Source organism: Hemiscyllium ocellatum, chromosome 13 (genome assembly GCF_020745735.1).
Source record: "Hemiscyllium ocellatum isolate sHemOce1 chromosome 13, sHemOce1.pat.X.cur, whole genome shotgun sequence".
NCBI lineage: Eukaryota > Metazoa > Chordata > Chondrichthyes > Orectolobiformes > Hemiscylliidae > Hemiscyllium > Hemiscyllium ocellatum.
In genome coordinates this window covers 85,155,590-85,181,647 of record NC_083413.1, presented here as the reverse complement: position 1 = coordinate 85,181,647, position 26,058 = coordinate 85,155,590, and the positions used below count along the sequence as shown (strand labels likewise).

The 26,058-nt window shown below is 41.6% G+C and overlaps 1 protein-coding gene across 2 annotated transcripts in view; it reads left to right on the top strand.

Moving 5' to 3' along the window:
- Positions 1-26,058, top strand: part of ryk (receptor like tyrosine kinase) — a 309,552-nt gene that overhangs the window by 147,957 nt on the left and 135,537 nt on the right. For both annotated transcript variants that reach the window (XM_060835028.1, XM_060835027.1), the window contains one exon: positions 7,133-7,258. In XM_060835028.1, the coding sequence (XP_060691011.1) occupies positions 7,133-7,258 (126 nt within the window). The remainder of the gene's footprint in view (positions 1-7,132; positions 7,259-26,058) is intronic.

Genomic DNA, 26,058 nt, shown 5'->3' with positions numbered 1-26,058 from the left:
GATTCCATAAGCCTGTGGAATTAAAGAATTCTTTAATTCAGCAATAAATCTTCAAAAATTTATGAGAGCAATAAATATGAAAATAATTTAGCAAGCGATGAAGAAAACAGGTTATAAGAGATTGTACAGGCAATCCTTACATTGTAAACAGGTTCCTTTCCTGAGTTGTTTGCAAGCATGCATGGGAACACAGTGTGGGACAATGTAAAGCAGCTGTTCGTAAGTACATGAAATGATCACATTCCTAAGTATGAGTGCTTGTAAATCAGGGACCTACTGTATTGATATGTAAAAAGGAAGAGATTAGCAAAAGTAAATGCATTTGCAGACAGAGACAGACAAAATTGTAATAAGGAATAATGAAATGGCAGATGCATTAAGCAAATGCTTTCACCAGCAAAGAAAAGCATTCTATAAACAATGGCACCAGCAAGGGTTTTGTGGAAAGAAGAAATGAGAGATTATGGATAAATAAATTGTACTCGGGAAATTACTGGGGTTAGCCAACAAAATTGGCTGGACCTGATGGCTTGCATCTCCTAGAAGAGGTCCTACAAAGACGATGGATACATTGATTTTGAATGTACAGAATTTCCTAGATCCCAGAGTGGTTCCCATAATTTGAAAGGTAGCAAACAGAAGCTCTCTATTCATGAATAAAAGGAAAGAAAACAAAAAAATAACTACTGTCCAGTTATCCAGCCAACAATTGTTGGAAAAGTACATAAACAGAAAATGGAATACTGTAGATGGTGGAAATCTGAAACAAACACAGAAAATGCTGGAGAAACTTTGGGTGAGCAGCATCAGGAGAGAAAAAACAGAATTAATGTTTTGAGTTCAATAGGACTCCTCTTCAGAACTGTGGTTGGAAAATGTTTTTCCTTATACTTTTGATAGAGGTTGAGGAGGGCCAAAGGTCCAGTGCAGAAGTCAATTGGGTTATTAATGGCAGTGAAAGAGTAGATGATGTAAATTGATGCAAATTACGGTATGAAAGGCTGAGAATGGGTTCTCCCTGATGAAGACAAAGTAAACAAGATGCAAAATAAGAACAGATTGAGTTCTCATATTGAGTTCTAGAGGATGTAAAATGTGTCAGCAGAAAATGAGGTATTGACCCTCAAATTGCATTATGCATTACATAGAACATAGAAGGATACAGCGCAGTACAGGCCCTTCGGCCCTCGATGTTGCGCCGACCGAATCCTACCTAACCTATACTAGCCCAATAACTTCCAAATGCCTATCCAATGCCCGCTTAAATGACCATAAAGAAGGACATGTTTGGAACATTGCACCGTGTCCAGGATGGAAATGACAAGATAGGAGACGGTTGGGGAAATTCCTAGGGTCAGAGCACAGGTGTTTTGGAAAATGGTCATCTAGTCTGCGTTTGATCTCGCCATTGTAAAGGAAGCTGTATTGTGAGCAGTGAATATAATAGTCTAGATTGACAGAAGTACAAGTAAAATGCTGCTTCACCTAGATGTTGTGTTTGGGGCCGTGGACAATGAGGATGGAAGAAGTGAATGGACAGTTGGTACACTTACAGGTCGTCCTGCTATAATGCACGTTTCGTTAATGTGAATTCACATAACACGATTGATGAATTCGAGACGCTGAAAGCATGTATGAGTTAAAATGCGATTCCAGCCCCATTAGTTTAAATGGTGCTACTATCAAGTGATTTTCTTATAACTCAGGATTATATGAAAACAGAAGTACAATGTATAGCAGAACTGCCTGTACTGTGATCTCATGGGAACATGCTATGGGGACTAGTGAAGCATTATATGTGATGGAGGAGTGAACCAGGTTGCCAAGGAGGGAACAGTTCCTGTGGAATGCTGACAATTGAGGAGAGAGGAAAATGTGTTCAGTGGTGGCATCCTGCTGGTGGTGGAAATGGTAGAGGGTGACCCTTTAAAGGCATGGGATAGGAAGTGACGACAAGGGAAGTCCTATTGTTCTGAGAAGGAGGGTAAGGGGCAATGCCAAAGTGCAGGAAACTTTCAGAAGCCGAAGCTGAAGGACGTGTCAACACCATTGAGAGGGGGGATTTTCAGTTGAGGACAATGGAGGATGTGTTGGAGGCAGTGGCTAGGAAATGCCATTATCAAAGCAGGTGCAACAGCGAATGATAATCTGCAGAATGGACTGGAATCTTTGCAAGAGACAGGGCATGAGGAGGTGTGGTCAAGATAACTGTGGAAGTTTTTAGGTTTGTTTTGGACACCTTAGAGAATCCCAATATGGTTGAGCAGAATCACCACAGATTTATGAAAAGGGAAATCCTGTTTGGTAAAATTATTGACTTTTTTATGGTTGCTACTAGAATAGCTGAGTGAAATCAGGTCTTTATTATGCATTTCAAAAGAATTTGATATGATCCAACAGGTTAGTATGCAGAATTAAGACTTATGGATCTTGAGATACAAGATCCTGAATGGTCTTGACAGGATGGATGTTGGAGAATCTCGAACTAAGGGTCACTGGTCAAGCGAAAAAAATTCAGCCATTTTAGACTGCAATGACGAGATGTTTTTCCAAGCTTGAGTCTTTGGAATGCTTTTCCTCAAAAAATGGTGGAAGCAGGGTCTTTGAATGTTTTTAAGGCAGAAGTGGATAGATTCTTGATAAGCAGGGGGTGGTGTGTAAGGATATCGACATAGGTGAGAAAGGGGAGTAGATCATATCAGCCTTAATCTTACTGAATGGTGGAGAGGCTGACTGGTGTACTCTTCCTCATCTATGTTGAAATGGAATTTAGGGTAATATATTAGCATACATTGAAATTTGTTTAATAGTCAAAGAAGTTTGGACAATTCATAACCAGCCAAGATCAATGTTTGTAGTTCAGTTGTACATCATCAATATTCATCATTTAGGTGAAGGAACAGTGTTCGCTGATGGCACAGTGTCTAGTGAGAAAATAAACAGTGAGGAATAAACATAAAGCCTACAAAGGCTCTAATTGCATGAAGTGAGTGTGGAAGAGCATGACAGGTGGAATTTAATTTCAGGACGTATGTAGTCATTCACTTTGAAAGAGAAATTACAAATATTTTAAACGGTGAGAGACCATTGTCATTCAGAGGACCCCCCCCCCCCACTCTTCGGAAAATACACACCGGAAAATAACATTGTGTTTAAGCAAACAGTTAGTTAACCAAAGAATCTTTAGATTTTATAACAGAGTACTGGAGTATGAGTGTAGAAAAATTTGTTGCAACTGCCTTGGAGAAGTTACACCTGAAATATGCATACTGTTTTGGTTTCTTTACCTGCGGAAGGCTTTTTTGCCTTGGAGGGACTGCACCTCATCAGACTGGATCCAGGAGTGTGGGGTTTCCCCATGTAAGATTTAGTGTATTGCAATAATATATTTCTTTGAATTTAGAAAAGCCAGCCGATTTGATTAAAATGCATAGCAGTATATATTATATATATCTACAAGGTAGATTTTAGGAGGGTGTTTTACCCTGACTGACTAGTCCAGAACTCAAGGTTGCGGTTTCAACAGAAATAGATCTGTTGAGGTAAGTTTTCTTCACTCAGTTGTAAATCTTAGGAATTCTCAATCCTGGGGAGTTAAGGGTGTCCAGTTGTAGCATAGCCATCGATTGACTTTCAGATATTGAAGGAATTAAATTATCTGGAGACAAATCATGAAGATCAAATTGAAGCTGAAGATTATCCATGATAGTGGAGCAGGCTAAAAAAGTATAGGGCCTGCTCCTGCTGTTTTTTATAATATTCTTAGATACCTAGCTTATTATTGCAAGACCTCTGCTAATTTCTCCTGTGCGTAATAGTGGGTACGAATGCCTTGCTCAAGTAATGGTATGTTTGCCATTGAGCTAAATGATTATGATGACCACCCCCCAAGAATAATCTGATCCTTCTGACCTATCCCTCACAGTCATTCACAGTTTTGTTGATACTGCACCATATTTGCACTTCAACATAAATCAGGATTAACATTCTCAGCTCTTTTTCTCAACATTCTTGGTCTCATTACTTGAGTTTGCAAATTACAAATTTATTACATTTATTCCATTCAGTCATGGGATGTGTGTGCGACACTGGCTGGACCAGCATTTATTGCCTGTCCCTAATGGTCTTTGAGAGGATGATGGTAAGCTATTGAGGAATGGTGGTTGGTACACAAGCACATTGTACCACAAAGCTGCATGATTTTACAAACCTGCTACTCATGTTGGCTGAAACGAGATTAATACAGAACAAGCCATTAACTGATCCTTCTGGGCTCTGAAGCTGAATGCCAGATTGGGACATATTTCTCATCAGTAATTGAAGATGGGGTTGAGGACTGCACCGTGAGAACAGGTTAATATTGGAGAACCAATTAATATTGGAATGCTGAGATGACTGATTTAAACTGAAGAGTTAATGATTGTGCTAAATGACAGAAGCAGCCCCGTCTTTCCTGAAATTATTTTAATGAAATAAATTATTGGTATGTTACTTCATTTAGTAACAGTCGTAAAATACTGGAGTTTTCTTCCTTACTAAAGATACATCTTAATGTGTCTCATGCATTTATAAAACCAGCAATTATATCTGCTTTTATTGAAATTACAGTATGGAAGGAGGCCATTTGACCCATTGTGTCTGTACCAGCTCCCAAAAAAACGACCAGCTCATCCCATTCTCCAGCTGTATCTCCATTGCCCTCTTAATTCATCACTTTCAAAATATATCCAGCTCTCTTTTGAAACCTTGCATGGAATCAGTGGCTCCACAACTCTCCCAGGCAGCACATCTCAAATCTCAATAACGCTGAGTAAAAAATTTTCTCCTAGTCTCACTCCTAGCTCTCTCGCTAAAAACAATCTTGAAATTTTGACCCCTAGTTGCTGACACGCTAACTCGTGGAAACAAAATATCCTTCTTTACCCTGTCAAAATTGTTTATAATTTTGAACATCTCAAACAGGTAATCTCTTAATCTTGTCTGCTATACATAGAACAAGCCCAATATATCAAATCTTTCCTTGTATCTAAAATTCCTCATTTGTGGTTTTACTCTAGTAAACCTCTTTTGCACTCTCTCCAAGGCTTTCACATCTTGCCTTAAATAAGGTGACCGGAACTGAACGCAACACTCCAAATGTGGTCTGACCAATGAATTTAGACTATAGCGTCACATCCTTGCTTTTATACTCTATACGTTTATTTATAAACCCATGGATCCTATAAGCTGCCTTTACTGTTTCAGCTTGTCTGGCTACCTACAGATACCATACCTACAGAGCCATTCCTGAAGAAGGGCTCATGCCTGAAATGTCGATTCTCCTGCTTCTTGGATGCTGCCTGACCTGCTGTGCTTTTCCAGCAACACATTTTCAGCTCTGATCTCCAGCATCTGCAGTCCTCACTTTCTACCTACAAATAACCATGCACTTGAACCAGAGTTTCAATACTCCTGTACTTCCCTCAAAGTTGTACCGTTGAGCTTGTATTGTCTCTCTGCATTTCCTCCATCAAAGTGCTTTACCTCACATTCCTCTGCAGTGAAATTTATCAGCTTGGTGCCTGCCCATTGGTAAACGTGTCAACTTTCCTCTGAAGGTGCTCAGCGCCATCCTTAAAATTCACTGTTCTCCCTACTTAGTGTTATCTGCAAATCTAGAGATTTTGCCCTCAACGCTCATCTCCAAATCATTTATATAAATCAGAAAAAGCACGGTTCCCAACACCAATCCCTGGGGAGCATCACCTTCAACTCATTGCCAATCTGAGAAATGCCCATATGTACCTACCTACTGTTTCCTATCTTTTAGCCAACTTCTAATTCATGTTGCCAAGTACCCATCAATCCCAAACTTACTAACCAACCTGCCTTGTGGCACTGTATTATTCGCTTTCTGAAAGTCCAAAATATACAATATTCACAACATTACCCTCATCTACTGCCTTTGTTACTTCATCAAAGAACTCGGTCAAATTGATGAGATATGGCAGTCATTAATTTTCAGATCCAGTGTAATGTACTCTTTGAATTTGCAGTAGTTAAGATATGGAAACACTGAGCAATCACTAATTTTAGTCATTATCATTAGATTTTAGTCTTGCCTTTGAAAATAGAGGGCTATTATTATCTACACACCAAGCATCTTCATTCCTGGCATTTGTCATATACTTGCTCATTGTTTAGCTAATAAAAGAAATGTGCTTGAATTTGAAACTGTCCTGCTATATTTAGATTCCCTACAATGTGGAAACAGGCCATTTGGCCCAACAAGTCCACGATGACTCTCCAAAGAGGAAACTACCAAGACCCATTTCCCTCTGACTAATGCATCTAGTACTATGGACAATTTAGCATGGCCGATTCACTTGACCTGCACATCTTTGGACTGTGAGAGGAAACTGGAGCATCTGGAAGAAACCCACGCAGACATGGAAGAATGTGCAAACTCCACACAGACAGCCGCCCGAGGCAGGGGAATCGAACCCAGTTCCCTGGCACTGTGAGGCTGAAGTGCTAACCACAGAGACCATGCTATCGAGCCATACTGGCTTTCTGTACAGCAATCCAGTCAGACCCATTCTCAAATCCGGTGCCCCTAGTCCTGCAAAATAATTTCCCTCAAATGGCCATTCAGTTTCCAGGCCATTGCTAGTAGCTGCGATTTCCCTCCACACCCCCGCCCCCACCCCCACCCCCAAAACTGGTTGCCCAAAACCTTGAATCTGCAACTTGTTCACTTTGGATCAAATTCATTATTTTAAATATAGTTGATCTATTTCATTTATATATTAATTGTTTGAATTATTTGTTTTCATCTAAAAATGAAAGACACTGGTTTTCACAATTGACTGAACATTTTGAATTTAATGTATAATTTTGACTGTTACCATAATTTAAAAAACCTGAGTTTTGTTAAACAAAATATTGTTAGTTCCATTTCTTTTCCAACATACATTTTATTTTGTACATTGTTTTATTATTTTCCTCTTCCCTTTCACCTGATCATTCTCTGTCCTTGTCGTGCCTTATTTATCATTGGAATAATTAAGCATCCTGTGGATTTTGATTGCAACCATCATACGAGTTGATATAGGGTCATGATGAAATGCTTTACACTTTGTTTTCTTTGCAGGTTACCCAACACTGCGGATAGAAAAGAATGATCTCAAAAGTGTTACACTGGCAGAAGCAAAGGCCAGAGTAAAAGACATTGCAATTTCCAGAGAAAGAGTCACTTTCAAAGATGTTCTTCAGGAAGGTAATGAATTTGATTTTCCTTATTTTCTTACATATTTATTCATGGGATGCGGGACGTCACTTGCTTGGGCAGCATTTCTCGTCCATCCTTAATCTAGTAATAGGTAGGCATCAACCACAAACAAGGATGGCAGCTCTCCCTCCCCTTATGATCATTAGCAAACCAGAAGGGTTATTATGACATTCGACATTGGTTACATTGTTAGCTTTTCATTTTCGATGTTTTCATTGAATTCAGATTTCACTGTGTCATAATGTAATTTGAACCCATTTTGCACAACACTAATATTTGTTCCTCCGAGTATAGAGTCATCTTTCAGACCTTTGTTCTTGCATCAGATGAAATAATCATCAGCCTGAAACTTCAACCCTCTTTCTCTCCCCACAGATGCTGCCTGAGCTGCTGAATATTTCCAGCACTTTGGTTCTTAATTTCAATTTGCAGAATCAACAGTATTTTGTTTTTGTATTCATGTCCCTCCCTACATAGAGTGCACAATGTAGCTATATGAATCTTTCTGACTGTTGACTACTATAAGTGTGTTCGCAAATTTACAAAACGCTAGATTAATGGCTAGGCATATTCAAAGGCACAGATGCTTTATTTTATGTATATTAGTTTGATGCTAAATTGATTTACAGACCATAAATGTCAGATATGTGATGTCATATCAAAATATCGGGTCCTTGATGTTTTATTATGCAGACAACAATTAGAAAAAGATGGTGAATCAATAGTCATTGTTTTATTTCTTATTAATGTTAATGTAGCAGGTAGCTGCCACCAGATGGCACCGTGGAGGAACAGATGATTGCTTGGTCCAGACTGTAGAAAGGCAAAATAGTCTGTTTCTTACTTTGTCAGCACTCGTATACAAACCGTACTAATGTGTTATGTGTTAGAGATACAAACAGCATTTGTACATAAGACGTTAGAAGTATAGTTTGCATCTGCTTTTGCACATATAAGCTCCAGCCTGAAACAACATATCACTGCAAATCTCTTTGACTTTTCTGACTGAAATTGGAAAAATTTAAGCATAGGAAAGAATAGTAGCATTAATTAAAATTTAATCAATAAAATAATGCATTAGTTATTAAAAACTCTTAAGGCAACAGGGGAGGTGATACATAATGGCTACAGAATGTGGGAGTTCCTGGAAGCTTGTACGATCAACTACAAACATGGCTGAAACAAGTGTCTGCAGCTTGAGATACTTTGGCTGAGTCACTGAGCTGGAGACCAAGCGATACACTCTGCAGCTTAACAGCAGGAGTGAAAGCTACCTCGACATTTTGTTCTATGAGATAGTCACAGCACTTCAGGACAGAGTATTCCAATTGGTCCATAATCCAAGATGACAGCAAATGAGGCACCTCTGATCATGTGAATGCAAGGAGCAGTTTCAGCCCTTAAAATTCTCCATCAGAACTGAGACTCTTCCAGTTTGTGTTGACACAATCTGAGGCTACAGTATCAATGAACAAACTGACTATGATATCATGGTACAGGAAAGCCATTCAAGCCAAAAAGGGCACCTGTTGAAAATAGAGATGAGGCTACTTTTTCTCGGAGGTTTTGAAAGGCTTTGGAATTCCCTTCCTCAAAAGGCAATGGATGCTGAATTTTTAAATATTTTAAGGCAGAGTAGAACAGATGCTTGTTTACAAGGGGATTTAAGATTACTGGGAATACGGAAGAATTTAAAGATGAATTTAAAATCAGAATAGCAATGATTTTATTAAATAGCACAGCAGGCTAAAAGAGCTTGGTGTCCTATTCATGTGCCTTGTAAGTGAAGAGTTAATAAGAAGGTAGCATTTTGTGAGAGCTTTTCTGTTGGGGCGATCTTGATTTGAACCATGCTGGTACCAGTGCTGTAGTAAATTATATAACTAGGTTTGCAGATTGTTCTTGAAACTAATGAGCTGAGGATAAGTTAACTTGAAGGGAAGTTTCATAAAAGTCAAGAAGAAATTTTGGTGGCACGGTGGCTCAGTGGTTAGCACTGCTGCCTCACAGTGCCAGGGACCTGGGTTCGATTCTCAACTCAGGAAACTGTCTGTGTGGTGTTTGCACATCTTGCCCGTTCCTTTGTGGGTTTCCTCTGGATGCTCCGGTTTTCTCCGACATTCCAAAAAAGAAGTGCAGGTCCGTTGAATTGGCCATGCTAAATTGCCCATAGTGTAAGTGCATTTGTCAGGGTTAAATGTTGAGAAATGAGTCTAGGTGGGTTACTCTTCTGAGTGTTGATGTGGGCCGAAGACCCCACGCTGTAGGGAATCTAACCCAATCTAAATGAGTGAGCAGAGGTGCAGGCTTGTGATGAGGCAAATAGGATTGAAGCAATGAGGAACATTTGGCCCATATCCCTCGAAACCCTTCCTATTCATATACCCATCCGGATCCCTTTTAAATGTTACAATTGTACCGGCCTCCATTACTTCCTCTGGTGGCTCATTCCATGCACACACTACCCTGTTGTGAAAAAGTTGCCCTTTAGGTCCCTTCTAACCACTAACCTATGGCCTCTAGTTCTGGACCCAATCCCTCTCTCCCCCCCTCCCCCCGTGCCAGGGGAAAATACCTTGTCTATTATCCTTTCCATGCTCCCCATGATTTTATGCACCTCTATAAGGTCACCCCTCTACCTCTGAATCAGGGAAAGTAGCCCAGCCTATTCTGTCTCTCCCTATAGCCCAAACCCTGGCAGCATCTTTGCTAGGTGCATGTAGAGTAACAGGAGAATGATATGGGTGGGTTCTTCAGAGGGTCAGCGTGGACTTGTTGGGCCTAATGGTTTGTTTCCACACTATAGTGATTCTGTGATTTTCTATGAATGTTTCACAACATCCTTCCTATTAGTAGGGAGCGGCAACATGACCTCTCAACACAATGCACTGATCAATAAAGGCAAGCATACCAAACGCTGCCTTCACTATTCTATCTACCTGCGACTACACTTTCAGGGAACTATCATAGTGCATTACAAGGTTTCTTTGTTCAGTAACACTTCCCATTGCCCCATCTGAATAAAATCCCATTGTAATCTGAGGTAAACGTCTTCACTATCCACTGCACCCCCAATTTTGGTGTCATCTGCAAATTTACTAACCATACCTCCTATGTTCACATCCAATTCATTCATCTAAATGGCAAAAAGCAGTGGACCCAGCACCGATCCTTATGGTACACTATAGATCACAGGCCTCCACTCTGAAAAGCAACTGTCCACCACTACTCTCTGTCTTCGACCTTCAAACACTTCTGTATTCAAATTGATAGTTCTTCCTGTATTTCATGTGATCTAACCTTGTTAACTAGTCTATCATGGGGAACCTTGTCAAAAGCCTTAATGAAGTCCATTTAGATCACATCCAGCATTCTGCACTCATCAATTCTCTTTGTTACTTCTTCAAAAATAAAGTTAGTGGTGCATGATTTCGCACCCCTAAAGCCATGTTCACGATCCTAATCAGCCCTTGTCTTTCCAAATGCGTGTAAATCTTGACCCTTAGGAATCCCTCCAACAACTTGCCCACCACTGATGTCGGGCTGACTGGTCTACTGTTCCCTGGCATTTCCTTACCACCTTTCTTAGAAGTGGCACCACATTAGCCAACCTCCATTCTTCTCACACATCACCTGTGGCTACTGATGATCCAAACATCTCAGCAAGGGGTCCAACAATGACTTCTTTAGCTTCCCACAGAGCTCTGGGGTACACCTGATCAGGTCTTTTGGATTTATCCACCTTTATGCATTTTAAGCCATCCAGCAATTCCTCCTTCGTAAAATGTCCGTTTTTCAATCTGTTGCTAACTATTCCCCCAAGTTCTATATCTTCTCGACAGCAAAATACTCTTTCAGTATCTTTCGCATCTCCTGTGGTTCCACACAAAGGTGAATTTGCTGGTCTTTAAGGAGCACTTTTTTCTCACTAGTTACCCTTTTGTCCTTAATGTATTTATAATTTCCCTTTGGATTCTCTTAACCCTATTTGCCAAAGCTATCTCATGTCACCTTTTTGCCTTCATGATGTGCCTCTTAAGTATACTTCTACTGCCTTGATACTCTTCTAGGGATTGACTTGATCTCTGCTATCTATACCTGACATATGCTTCCTTCTTTTTCTTGACCAAAACCTCAATTTTTCTAGTCATACCAGCATTCCCAACACCTACCAGCCTTGCCTTTCACCCTGACAGGAACATACTGTCCCTGGACTCTTGTTACCTTATTTTTTAAGGGTTCCCATTTTCCAGCTGTCCATTTTCCTGTGAACATCCACCATGGTGAATGGTAGAGCCTTAAGAAATGTAATGGAATAGAGGGACCTTGGAGTTCTAGTGTACGGTTCTCTGAAAGTGGAGTCACAGGTAGATAGGACAGTGAATAAGGCTTTTGGCACACTGGCCTTCATCAGTCAGTGCATTCAGTATAGAAGTTGGGAAGTTATGTTGCAGTTGTATAGGACATTGGAAAAGCAGCATTTGGAGTGTTGTGTTCAGTTTTGATCACTTTGTTATAGGAAGTATGTTACTAAACTGGAAAGATTGCAGAAGAAATTTACGAGGATGTTGCCAGGATTCAGGGTCTGAGTTATAGGGAGAGGTTGGACAAGCTAGGACTTCTCTTTAGAGCGTAGGACACTGAGGGGGGATCTTAGAAGTGTGAAACATGGATAGGGTGCATATACTCAGTCTTTTTCTCAGAGTTGAGGAATCACAGTCTGGAGGGCATCAGTTTAAAGTTAGAGGGGAAAGAATAAAAAGGAACCTGAGGGACAATGTTTTTACACAGAGAATGGTATGCATATGGAATGAGCCACCAGCAGACATTGTTGAGGCGTCTACATTAACAACATTTAAAAGGCATTTAAACAAATACATGGATCGGAAAGGTTTAGAAGGATGTGGGCCAAGTGCAGGGAAATGATGTTGCCGTGGGTGGACATTTTGGTCAGCACTAAACAGTTTGGGCCAAAGCGCCTGTCTCTGTGAGAGAGCTAGCAGTCTATGGCTCTGATGATCAATATGTGACAGGAAAGGGTAGAAAATGCAAGTAGAACAGTTCAGCAGATATTCGAACTAGACACGGCAGTAATAGTTAAAATTCAACATATAAAACTCTTTACAAATGCTGTGTGCATTCAGATAACAAGACAGACATGTCAATTGAATAAACAGCTAGTACACAAATGTGATTACAGGTTGACCAAACTGAGTATTACATATTCAAGGATATGTGATGTTCCAGAAGAATATGCAATAGGGAAGAGGAGGTAGGAGTAGTAATATAGTTGCAATGCATCACAATTTTTTTTGTTTTGTTCTTTCTCTATAGATGCAACCAACCTGCTGAGTTTCACCATTTTGTGTTTGGATCATAGAGTCATAGTTATACAGCATGGAAATGGACCCTTCAGTCCAACTTGACCAAACTTTCTAAATTATCCTTGTCCCATTTGCCAGTACTTGGTCCATACCCCTCTAAACACTTCCTAATTATCCACTATCCAAATGTTTTTTAAATATTGTAATTGTACCAGTCTCCACCACTTCCTCTGGCAGCTTGTTCCATACACCGCTAATCCTCTGCGTGAAAAAGTTGGGTCCCTTTTTGTATTTTTCCCCTCTCGCCTTAAACCTGTGCCCTCTAGTTTTGGACCCCTTTACGTTGAGGAAAAGACATTGGCTGTTCACCCTATCCATGCCCCTTATGATTTTAAAAATCTCTATAAGGTCACTCTCTCAGCTTCCGATGCTGCAGCATCTTTGTGTATTCAGATTCTGTACAGCCCAGCCTTCCAACCTTGGTAACAGCCTTGTAAATCTTTTCTGAACCATTTCATGTTTCACAACATTCTTCCTGTAGCAAGGAGATCAGAACTGAAAGCAGTATTCCAAAAGTGGCCCAGCCCCTGCTCTGTACAGCCGCAACATTACCTCCCAACTCCTCAACTCAATGCCACGACTAATAAAAGCATGCATTCCAAACACTGTCTTCATGATCATATCTACCTGTGGTTCCACTTTCAAGGAACTATCAACCTGCACTCCAAGGTCTTTTTGTTCAGCAACGCTTCCAAGGACCTTACTATTAAGTGTGTAAGTCCTGCTCTGATTTACCTTACCAAAATGCAGCATCTCACATTTATCTAAAACTCCATCTGTCAATCCTCGGCCCATTGGCCTTTCTGATCAACGGCCTGTTGCACTCTGAGATAACCTTCTTGTCTGTTCACTACACTACCAATTTCGGTGTCATCTGCAAACTTACTAACCAAATTCACTAGCTAAATTCACATCCAAGTCATTTATATAAATCCTGAAGTATCATGATCTGAATCCGTTTGGGTGGAAATAAGGAATAGCAATGAAAGGAAGTCACAGGTAGGAGTTGTCTATATACCCTCAAATAAGTGCCTCACCGTAGGGCAAAATATTAGACAAGAAGAGACTGAAGCATGTAAGAAAGGAACTATAATTGTTGTGGGTGATTATAATCTGCATATTGACTAGACAAGCCAGTTGTGTAGAGGTGACATAAATGAAGAATTAGTGAAATGCATCTGGGATTCTTTCTTAGATCTGTATGTTGCAGAACCTAACCAGGAATAGGCTGTTTAATCCTAATGATGTGCAATGAGGTAGTTCAGCATTCTATAAAGGGTAGCAATTGCAATGAAGGAGCGTTTCAAATTCAGTTTGAAGGAGAGCAATTAAGGACTCAAACCAGTGTGCTCAATTTGAAGAATTGCAATTACAAAGATACGGATAAAAAAAGGGTAAGCAAAGTGGGCTGGGAAAAATGGATGAAGGGGAATGCCAATAGCTGTGTAGTTGCAGCATAGAACGTAGAACTATACAGCACATGTACAGGCCCTTCGGCACACCATGTCTGTCTCAACCATCAAACGTTCTAAACTAATCCCATCTTGCCTTTCTTGATCCATATTCCTCTGTTATCTGTCTATTCATGTGTTGTCTAAATGCCTGATAAATGTTGCAGTTGCATCTGCTTCTACTAGTACTTTACATTTCCATCCTGTTAAAGAGACTCCACTTAACTACCCTATCCATCCTCTCTCAATTTTACATATTTCTGTTAAGTTGCCACTCAGTATTCGGCAGTCTTGTGGAAACAATCCAAGTTTGTCCAACCTCTGTCAGAGTATTCCAGTCAAGGCAAAATCCTGATATACCTTTTTCTGCACCGTCTCCAAGATCTCTTCATCCTTCCTATAGTGTGGTGACCGTCTAAAAGTCTTATACAACTGCAACATGACTTGCCAACTTACATACTCAGTGCCCCAACTGAAAACGGCAAGCTTCATATATAGGAGAATGTGAGGACTGCTGATGCTGGAGATCAAAGCTGAAAATGTGTTGCGGGAAAAGCGAAGCAGGTCAGGCAGCATCCATGTCTGTCTTAACCATCAAACATTCTAAACTAATCCCATCTTGCCTGCAGACATGGATGCTGCCTGATCTGCTGCGCTTTTCCAGCAACACAAGCTTCATATATACCTTCTTTATCATCTTAACCACTTGCATTGCCACTTACAGGGAGCAATGGACTTGATCTTAAGATCCTTCTATGTATTAATGCTCTGAAAGTTCCTGCTATTTATTGTAAGCTTGCTTCTTCCATTTGACCTCCAAAAATGAATCACTTCACATTGTCAGAATTAAATTCTATCTGCTTTTTCTCCACCCAAAAAATTCTATCTGCTTTTTCTCCAGTCCTCACATTCTCCTATATATGTGGGCGGCACGGTGGCACAGTGGTTAGCACTGCTGCCTCACAGCACCAGAGACCCGGGTTCAATTCCCGCCTCAGGTGGCTGACTGTGTGGAGTTTGCACATTCGCCCTGTGTCTGCGTGGGTTTCCTCCGGGTGCTCCGGTTTCCTCCCACAGTCCAAAAATGTGCAGGTTAGGTGAATTGGCCATGGTGTTAGGTGCAGGGGTAAACATAGGGGAATGGGTCTGGGTGGGCGCTTCGGCGGGTCGGTGTGGACTTGTTGGGCCGTCGGGCCTGTTTCCACACTGTAAGTAATCTAACCTGATCTAATCCAACTTTCCAGCTAATCCATATATTGCTGTATCCGTTGACTTTCTTCCTCACTGTCCACAACTCCACAATATCCTTGTCATTTGCAAACTTACTAATCAGGTCACCTACATTTTTAGCTGAAAATGTGTTGCTGGAAAAGCGCAGCAGGTCAGGCAGCATCCAAGGAGCAGGAGAATCGACGTTTCGGGCATGAGCCCTTCTTCCACCTACATTTTTATCCAATAGAAATCTCAGCACTGATCCTTGTGGCACACCACTTTCAGCTACAAAACCCCTCCTCAACTACCTTCTGTCTTCTATGGCCAAGTTAATTTTGTATCCAACTTCCAACTCACCATGGATGCCATGTGACTTAATCTTCTGGATCATGAGGAATCTTGTCAAATGCTTCAATAAAGTCCATGTAGTCAATATCCACTGCCTTAACCTATTCAGTCGTCATCATTATTTCCTCAAAAACTCAATCAAACATGAGACAAGAACACCCCCGCATAAAGTCATGCTGATTATTCCAAATAAGTCCATCCTTTTCCAAAGGTGATTAAATTCTGTCCCCTAAAAATCATCTTCAATAATTTCTCTATCACTGTTATAAGGCTCACCAGTTTATGATTTCCAGGATTATCCTTGTTGCCCTTCTTAACTGAAGGAACAACATTGGCCACTCTTTGTCTTCTGGGACATTGCATGTCATTAAAGAAGACACACAGATCTTTCAAGGCCCCAGCAATCTCCTCCCTTGCTTACCTCAGGATGCTGTGATAGGTCCCATCAGGCTCTGGGGACTTACAGACTTTAATGTTTTCCAAAATATTTAAGCAGATATTTCATAAAACTTAGCAAGACTTTATTCTGGTCAAAATAAGGCACTGAATGAGGACTTGTAGTTAACGAAACAGTTAAGGAAAATATTCATTGAAAAAATAAGGCCTAGCAAGTGATGAAAGCTCCTAGTACATCAGATGATTGTGAATATTTTAGGAACCAGCAACAGATGATCAAAGAATTAATACAGTAAGGAGGAAGAAAATTGATTATGGAAGTAAATTGGCTAGAACTAAGAAAACAAATAGCAAGAGCTTCCAGAGTGAATAAGAAGAATGAGGGTAGCTAAAGTCAGCCAGAGACTCTTAGAGGATGCAACTATGAAATTAGTAACAGGAAACAGAGAAATGGCAGATGATTAAAGCCAGTATTTTGCATCGATCTTCTTGTTGGTGTCCACTGTAAACATCCCAAAGAAAGCAGCTCAACAAGGTACTAATATGAGGAAGGAACTTTTACAAATCTCTGTTATGAAGGTCAAAATATTTGACAAGCCTACACAATAACACTGGCCTACCTGTTGACATATGATGCCTTTCTAAATTAAAAACCTTTAGCCTCTACACGGTCTATGTTGCTTTATTCCCTGCCTATACATATATCTATGAACTTGTCTCTTAAATGTTGTTATTGTACCTGCCTCCACCACCAGCTTTAGTAGTGCATTCCAGGCACTTACCACCCTCCCCTAGTAATTAATATTTCTACCCTGTAAAAAGACTCCAACTGTCCATTTTTTCCATGCCCCTCGAAATTTTGTAAACTGGTATCAAGTTTACGCTTATTCTTCAACATTCAAGTGAGAACAAACCAATTTTGTCCAAAATTGCTGGAAAAACTCACAGGTCAGGCTGCATATGTGGAGAGCAAGCAGAATAAACATTTCAGAACTGAAGGAGGGTCACTGGACCCGAAACATAACTCTGCTTTCTCTGCACAGATTTTTTTTTAAAAGTTCATTTGTGGGATGTTGGCATCATTGGCTGGCCAGCATATATTGCCTGTCCCTATTTGCCCTTGAGAAGGTGGTAGTGAGCTGCAGTCCACATTCTTAGGTTGACCCACAATGCCATTAGGGAGGGAATTCCAGGATTTTGACCCAACAACGATGAAGAAATGGCAGTATATTTCCAAGTCAAGCTGGTGAGTGGCTTGGAGGGGAACTTGCAAGTGGTTGTGTTTCCAAGTATCAGCTGCCCTTGTCCTTCTAGGTGGAAGTATCATCAATAGTACTATCAAGCAGCACCTACACAGCAATAATCTGCTTAATGATGCCCGGTTTGAAAGTGCTGTCTGAGGATCTTTGGTGAATTTTTGCAGTGAATCTTCGAGATAATATGCATTGCTGCTACTGACCATCAATGATGGTGGGAATGGATGCTCGTTGATATAGTGCTAATCAAGCGAGGTACTTTGTCCTGGATGGTGTCAAGCTTCTTAAGATGTGTTGGAACTGCACTCACCCAGGTAAGTGGGGAGTGCTCCACCACATCCCTGGCCTTAGGGATGTGGACAGGCTTTAGGGAGTCATGAGGTAAGTTATTCGCTGCAGTATGTCTAGCCTCTGACTTGCTGTTGTAGCAACTGTGTCTATGTGGTGAGTTTGGTTCATTTCTGGTCAACAACAACTCCCAGGATGTTGGTAGTGGGGCATTCAGTGATGTAACACCTTTGAATGTCAAGGGCAATGGTTAGGTTGTCTCTGTATGGTGATGATCATAGCCTGGTATTTGTATAATGTGAATGTTGTTTGCCACTTGTCAGTCCAAGCCTGGATTTTGTCCAGATTGGACATGGACTGCATCTGTATCTGAGGAAGTGTGAATGGTGCTGAACATTGTGCAATCATCGACGAACATTCCTACTTCTTACCTTATGATGGTAAGAGGAACCCCTGCTGAGATGACTGACCCCACGCGGTCCCCAACAACCACAACCATCTTCCCATTTGACAGATGTGACTCCAATCACTAGAGAGCTTTCCCCCAAGCGCCCCTCCCAAGTACCCATTGATTCCAGTTTTCTTAAAACTCTGAGATGCCACACTCAGTCAAATGCAGCCTTGATGTGAAGGGCTGTCACGCACATCTCACATCTAGAGTTTAACTCTTTTGTTCATATTTGAACCAAGGCTGTAATCAGGTCAGGAGCTGAGTAACTGGGGGGCTGGCGTCATCAACGGGTTTTGCTGCACAGGTGCTGCTTGCTAGTACAGTTGAAGACAACTTCCATCCTTTTCCAGATGATTGAGATGTTCCCTGATCTATTGAGGTTTTCCTGCGATTTCTGATTTCTGGCATTTGCAGTTCTTTGTTTTTTTCTTTGTCAACTTTGTTAAATTTCCCCTCATAATTAATACCCTCAAAACCAGATAAGAATGCACCTTGGTTTTCACCATGAATATAACACAAATAATGAGATTTTTTTTTCTAGAATCTCTTAAGTCTGGCGGCACAGTACATTGTGTGGAAGAGAAGGTTACAGTGACACATTACATAAGTGGGAAAAGCTATGGTAAAAGTAGATCAGCATGGCGAACTGTGAAATTAGATTAGACTTACAGTGTGGAAACAGGCCCTTCGGCCCAACAAGTCCACACCGACCCGCCGAAGCGCAACCCACCCATACCCCTACATTTACCCCTTACCTAACACTACGGGCAATTTAGCATGGTCAATTCACCTGACCCGCACATCTTTGGACTGCGGGAGGAAACCGGAGCACCCGGAGGAAACCCACGCAGACACAGGGAGAACGTGCAAACTCCACACAGTCAATCGCCTGAGCCGGGAACTGAACCCAGGTCACAGGCGCTGTGAGGCAGCAGTGCTAACCACTGTGCCACCGTGCCGCCCACTATGGAAGCTATAAATCTGAGAAAGACAGATTAGAATCTGTATCAGTGTTGAGAGGAGTGGTTGTGTGTATGCAGGATAGAATTCACTTAAATACGTACTCAAACTGTGTACTAAGAACTTGAAGCAATCAAACAATCTTGGGGATAATAGGCCTGTTAAAGATCAGAGTTCTATCCTGCACACAAAGAGAAAGCTGTGAAATAAATTTTCCAGATGAATTGTTAATTGCAAGTACTACTTTCATATAACACAGGAGAACATGCACTAAGGTTTTCTGGGTTTGGGGTCCAAATTAACCACACAAATTAAGAAAGCACTGTGCACCAAAATAAAACAATTATCAACACTTTTAGTTTTCTGGCAGGCACATATGTAATTCTGGATCAGAATTGGCTTGTGATTTTTAGCAGATTGCCCTTTGTTTAAAAGACTTGTTGAAACCAACACCAGACAAAATGTTGGCATTTCATTATCAACATTGTGCCTTCAGGTCAGTGCACTGCCCTATCACCATTACTTGCTCTTGTTAAGCTTTGAGGTGTTTGAGCGACATGTGTCTTGCTCTCGTTTTATAAGTGGCACGGTGGCTTAGTGGTTAGCAGTGCTGCCTCACAGTGCTAGGGACCCAGGTTCTATTCCAGCCTCAAGCAACTGTCTGTGTGGAGTTTACACATTCTCCTCATGTCTGCCTGGGTTTCCTCTGGGTGTTCTGGTTTCTTTCCACGGTCCAAAGATGTACAGGTCAGGTACATTGGCCACACTAAATTGCCCGTAGTGTTAGTTGCATTAGTCAGAGGGAAATGGGTCTGGGTGGGTTTCTCTTCGGATGGTCGGTGTGGACTTGTTGGGCCGAAGGGCCTGTTTCCATACTATATGGAATCCAATCTAATCTAAAAACATTTATTTCTGTACTCTGTACAAAGTCTCCATATCTTTCTTGTAGTGTTGCGACACCAACTATACACAATATTCTAAATGTGGGCCGAAGCATTGTGGACTAAAGTGTCTGTGCAGCACTGTACAGTTAGTTCTATGTTCTAAAGTTCTATGTTCTAAAGTTTTATACAGCTGCAACACTACTTGCCAGTTTCCATACTGTATGACCTGACCAATGAAGGCGAGCATACAATATGCCTTCTTGACCACCTTAATCACTTACGTTGCCACTTTCAGGGAAGTATGGACCTGTATGCTTAGATCCCTCTATGTTGATGCTACGAAAGATTGAGCCATTTACTGTATACTTCCCTCCTGCATTAAATCTTCCAAAGTGCATCACCTCACGTTTGTCTAGATTAAACTGTCATTTCTCCATGCAAGTATCCAGCCTATGTATATCGTACTATGTCCTCAAGCAATCCTCCGCACTATCTGCAGCTCCCCCAATTTTTGTGTTATCTGCAAATTTACTAAACGTGCTGCTTACATTCTCTTCCTTTGTATACTACAATCAACAGGCATCCAGCACTGATCACTATGGAACAGCTTCGCTCACATCTCTAGTCAGAAATTCACCCTTCAACGCTACTTTTTGTCTTCTATAACTAAGCCAGTTCTGCATCCTTCTTACCAGCTCACTTTGGATTCCATGTGTCTTCACCTTTTGTATCAGACTGCTGCAAGGGACCTTGTTAAAGTCCTTGCTGAAGTCCCATATAGACAAAATCTACCTTCCTGTCCTGATCAATTATCTTTGTCACTTCCTCAAAAAACTCCGTCAAGTTTGTGAGACATGGCCTTCCCTTCATTGAGCCATGACCCCCCATTACGAATAAGTCCATATTTTTACAAATATGAGTAATCCTGTTCCGAGGAATGTTTTTCCAAAATTTTCCTACCACTAGGTATAAGGCTCACCAGCCTGTAATTTTCCAACTTATTCATGTTGCTCTCCTTAAACAAAGGAACAATGTTAACTATTCTCCAGTCTTCTGGGACTTGTCCTGTGAATTGAATTGAATTTATTGTCAGGTGTACCGAGGCACAGTGAAAAGCTTTGTCTTGCAGGCAATACAGGCAGATCACAGACTTAAGTAGCATAGCTAAGTAAATAATAGGTAAACAGCGGCAAAAACAAAAACACAGGTATGGCAAATGTTAAGAATTTGAGAGTCCATTCCGTTTTCTAACAACAGTAGGGTAGCATCTGTTTTGAAACCGGCTGGCACGTGTGTTAGGCTTCTGTACCTTCTCCCTGATGGTAAAGGTTGTAGAAAGATCCATCCCAGGATGGGATGGATCTTTAAGAATGCTGGCGGCCTTTCATTGACAGTGGGCCTGGTAGATGGATTCAATAGACGGGAGGTTGACCTTTGTGATTGTCCAGACCGAGTTCACCACTCTCTATAACAGTCTCCGATCTTGAATGGTACAGTTGCCATACCAGGTAGTGATACATCCAGACAGAATGCTCTCGATGGCATTCCTATAAAAGTTGGCAAGGGTATTTGCTATCATGCCAAATTTCCTCAGCTGCCTGAGGAAGAAGAGACGTTATTGGGTGTTTGTAACCAGTGCGTCCACATGAAGAGTCCAAGAAAGCTTTGTTGTGGATGACCATTCCCAGGAGCTTGACACTTTCCACTCATTCCACCTCTGTGTTGCTAATGTTTAGGGGGGCATGAGTAACATCCCGCCAAAAGTCAATAATGATTTCCTTGGTTTTGCTGGCGTTGAGAGCTAGGTTGTTCTCGGTGCACCATTTTTCCAGGTCTTTCACCTCCCATCTATAGTCTGTTTCGTTGTCATCTGAGATTCGACTGACTATGATGGTGTCATCAGAGAACCTATAAATGGCATTAATCTGGTATTTGGCACCGCAGTCATGTTATTCAGTGAGTACAATAGGGGGCTGAGTACTCACTCCTGGGGGGTTCAAGTGTTGAGTATGAGTGAGGACGAAATATTGTCCCCAATCTTCACCAACTGTGGCTGTGAGTCAGGAAACTGAGGATCCAGTCATAGAGACTGGGGCTTAGTCCGAGATCACTAAGTTTAGTAGTCAGTCTCAAGGGCATAATAGTGACTACAGTTCAGCCTTCAACAATGAGTAGGATTCTTACATAGCTGTTCTTGGTGTCAATATGTTATAGGGAGGAGTGAAGAGCAAGTGATATGGCATCTGAAGTGGGTCTGTTGGTCCGATAGGCAAATTGGAATGGGTTAAGAGGAGTGCAGAGGCTGGAGTTGATTAACGCCATGACCAGCCTTTCAAAGCACTTCATGACCACCAAAGTCAGGGCTACTGGGTGGTGGTCATTGAGATGTGCTGCATGAGCCGCCTTAGGCATAGGGATCATGTTGGCCCTCTTGAAGAGGTTGAAGATGTCTGAGAAGATCTCTGCCAGTTGATCTGCGCATGCTCTGAGTGCATGGACTGGCACTCCGACTGGTCCCATCATTTTCCTTGGATTCACACCAAGGAAAACTGATCTGACTTTTGATGTAGTGACTATTGGGATTGGTTCATCAGGACTTGTCGGAAAAGGTATGACAAATGAGGGTGCAAAGACTTTGTTCAAGACCCCAGTAATTTGCTCCACGTTCCAGGATCGATCCCATCGGATCCTGGGAACTTCTCTATCTTTGTGCTTTTTAAAACACCAACAGCTTTTTTTATATTGAATTGTCCCAGAATTCCCATGTCTTTCTCATTCATGAGGCAGAAGTGGGTACTGCAGATGCTGGAGATTAGAGTCAAGATTAGAGTGGTGTTGGAAAAGCACAGCAGGTCAGGCAACATCCGAGGAGCAGGAAAATCAATGTTTTGGGCAAAAGCCCTTCATCAAGAATCATCATTCCTGATAAAGGTCTCCAGCCTGAAACCTCGATTCTTGTGCTCCTTGGATGCTGCCTGACCTGTTGTGCTTTTCCAGCACCACTCTAATCTTTCTCATTCATGAACCTTCTCTGATTGGACGATTTACAGATAGTTTCAAGAAACCATGCTGGATGCATCCAACTTATTCTCTGCCATCAATAAAATCACCCAACAATGCTGTTGCTTTTGCAATATTTCATAATTCATCCACATTCTGTTCGTCTGTCACCCACTGACTGTTGCAAGGCCTGTGGTACAATTCCATCAAAGTGATTGCACCTTTCTTATTTCTGAGCAGTACCCATATGGCCTTGTTGGATGGGCTTTTTGGTTATATCGCCCTCTGTATAGATATTCTCCCTTGCGCAACTCCCCTATCTCTCCTGCATTTCTCTGTATCACATCTGAAACATTGAAATTCCAGCACGTTAAGCTGCCAGTCTTGTTTCTCTCTCAACCAAGTCTCTGTAATAGTTACAACATCGTTGTTCTATGTATTAATCGAAGCTCCTAAGTTCATCTGCCTCACATCAAATCCATACAATTCGGACTGCCAGTCCTGGCCTCTTCAGTGACTTCTCCCGTCTGTTCTTCTTCTTGGTCTTACTGACCTTAGACTTCAGCTTCCTCCTCGGTGACTTTACTTGCTGGCTTATTGTTCTTGTTCCCATTCCCCAGCTGCATTAGTTTAAACTGTCCCAAGTGGCACTGACAAACCTCTCTGCCAGAATATTGGTGCCCCTCCAATACAGGTGAAACTTGTCCTCCCTGTCCCAGAAGAAGTCCCAATGATCCACATACGTGAAGCCCTTTCCCCTCCATCAGCTCTTTAGCTACGTATTTATCTGTACTAGCTTCCTATTCCTGGCATCATTGGATGGTGGTGTATGGAGTAGTCTGAAAGGACTTGCTTTTCATCTTCCTACCTAACTCTCTGAATTCCCTTTGCAGGACTTGATCTTTCTATCTATGTCATTGGTACTAATATGGAACACAGCCATGCTGCTTACCCTCTCCATTCAAAATATCCTGCATCTGTTCAGAGATATCCTTGAACTTGGCAGCATCCTGGAGCCTATTTTCCAGGCACAGAATCCCCTCTCTCTACTGTTCACATACACTTCAGTTCTCCTTATTGTACAACAATGCCAGTTGAGGCGTCACTGATCTGGCTGCTGCTTTTCCCTGAGAGGCCTCAAAAAGTATCCAAAACAGTATATCTGTTTGAGAGGGGAATGGCCACATTCCCTTGCACAATCCTACTTGTCTTCCTATTGGTCACCCAACTCTTCCCTATCACTATAGCCCTTACTGGTGGTGTGACCAACTCGCTAAACATGCTATCCATAACACTCTTTACTTCAGGGGTACTGCATAGTGAGTCCATCTGCAATTTTATTTTAACCCTATTGTTCCATGCAGCAAATCATGAATTCCAGCTGTACACACTTCCTGCATTTGTAGTCACTATGGACACTGGAAGAGCGCGGCACAGTGATTCAGTGGTTAGCACTGCTGCCTCACAGCACCAGAGTTCCAGGTTTGATTCTGGCCTCGGGCGACTGTCTGTACATTCTCCCCATGTCTGCGTGAGTTTCCTCCAGGTGCTCTGGTTTCCTCCCACAATCCAAAGATGTGCAGGTCAGGTGAATTGGCCATGCTAAATTGCCCAGAGTGTTAGGTGCATTAGTCAGAGGGAAATGGGTCTGGGTGGGTTACTCTTCAGAGGGTCGGTGTGGACTTGTTGGGCCAAAGGACATGTTTCCACACTATAAGTAATCTAATCTAATATTGCAGGAGCAGCATTCCACGGGACTGAGTTCTCCTGCCATTGTGTGCCGAATTGACTGAATCAACCTTAATAACAATAGGCAATAATCCAGGAACTGATTATGCCAACTGATCCATTACTTAGCAAACTCAGATCTCTCACTCCCACTCTCTAATCCTAGCAGACTACGACTACAAAAAATATGTATTTTATCTCTGGCCAGATACTACTCACTCAATTGACAAACCTGGTTCCTGAGCAAACCAAGCCATGTCAGGTTTTGAGCTGTGACATGAGAACTTAAAGGAGACAAGTTGCTTGGAGCCAACGGCCTGCATGGTTTTAAAGGAAGCGGCTATAGCGATATCAGCTGACATGTTCCAGAACTAAAAACTGCGGTCGATGGAAATCTGAAACAAAAGCAGAAATTGCTGGAAAATCTCCACATATTTAGAACTGAGTTCTGAAGAAGGTTCAATGGATCTGAAATATTAATTCTGATTTCTCTCCACAGAAGCTGAGAGAACTGTTGAGATTTTCCAACAGCTTCTGTTTATTTTCCAGAACTTGATTGAATTAAGAAAGGTTTCAGAAGATTAAAAAACTGCTGATGTGGCGCCAATGATCAGGAAGGGAGACTCACACAAAGCAGGAAACAATAGATCATTCCTCTTAACATGTATCATTGGGAAAACGCTAGAATCCATTGTTAAGGAATAAATGACAGAACATATAGAAAATACCTATTCAACAGTTTCAACATGGTGATGAAACTGGCTTGAGTTCATTGAGGATGCAGAGTCAAGACATAGAAAATTAAAACACAGTACAGGCCCTTCGGCCCTCGATGTTGCACCGACCTGTGAAATTAATCTGATGCCCATTTAATCTACAATGTTGCATTTTCATTCATATATTTATCCAATGACCATTTAAATGTCCTTAAAGTTTGTGAGTCTCCAACTGTTGCAGGCAGGGCGTTCCCTACTACTCTCTGATTAAAGAAACTCTGACATCTGTCTTATATCTATCATCCCTCAATTTAAAGCTATGTCCCCTTGTGCTAGCCATTGTCATGCAAGGAAAAAGGCACTCACAGTTCACCCTACTTAATCCTCTGATTATGTTATATGTCTCAATTAAGTCACCTCTCAACCTTCTTCTCTCTAACGAAAACAGCCTCAAGTCCATCAGCCTTTCCTCATAAGATCTTTCATCCAAACTAGGCTACATCTTAGTAAATCTCTGAACCCTTTCCAGAGCTTCTACATCCTTCATGTATTGCAGTGTCCAGAGCTGTATGCAATACTCCAAGTGAGGCCTCATCAGAGTTTTGCACAGCTGCAACATGACCTCATGGCTCCGAAACTCAATCCCTCCACTAATAAAAGCTAACACGCCATATGCCTTCTTAACCCTAGCAACCTGGGTGATAATTTTCTGCG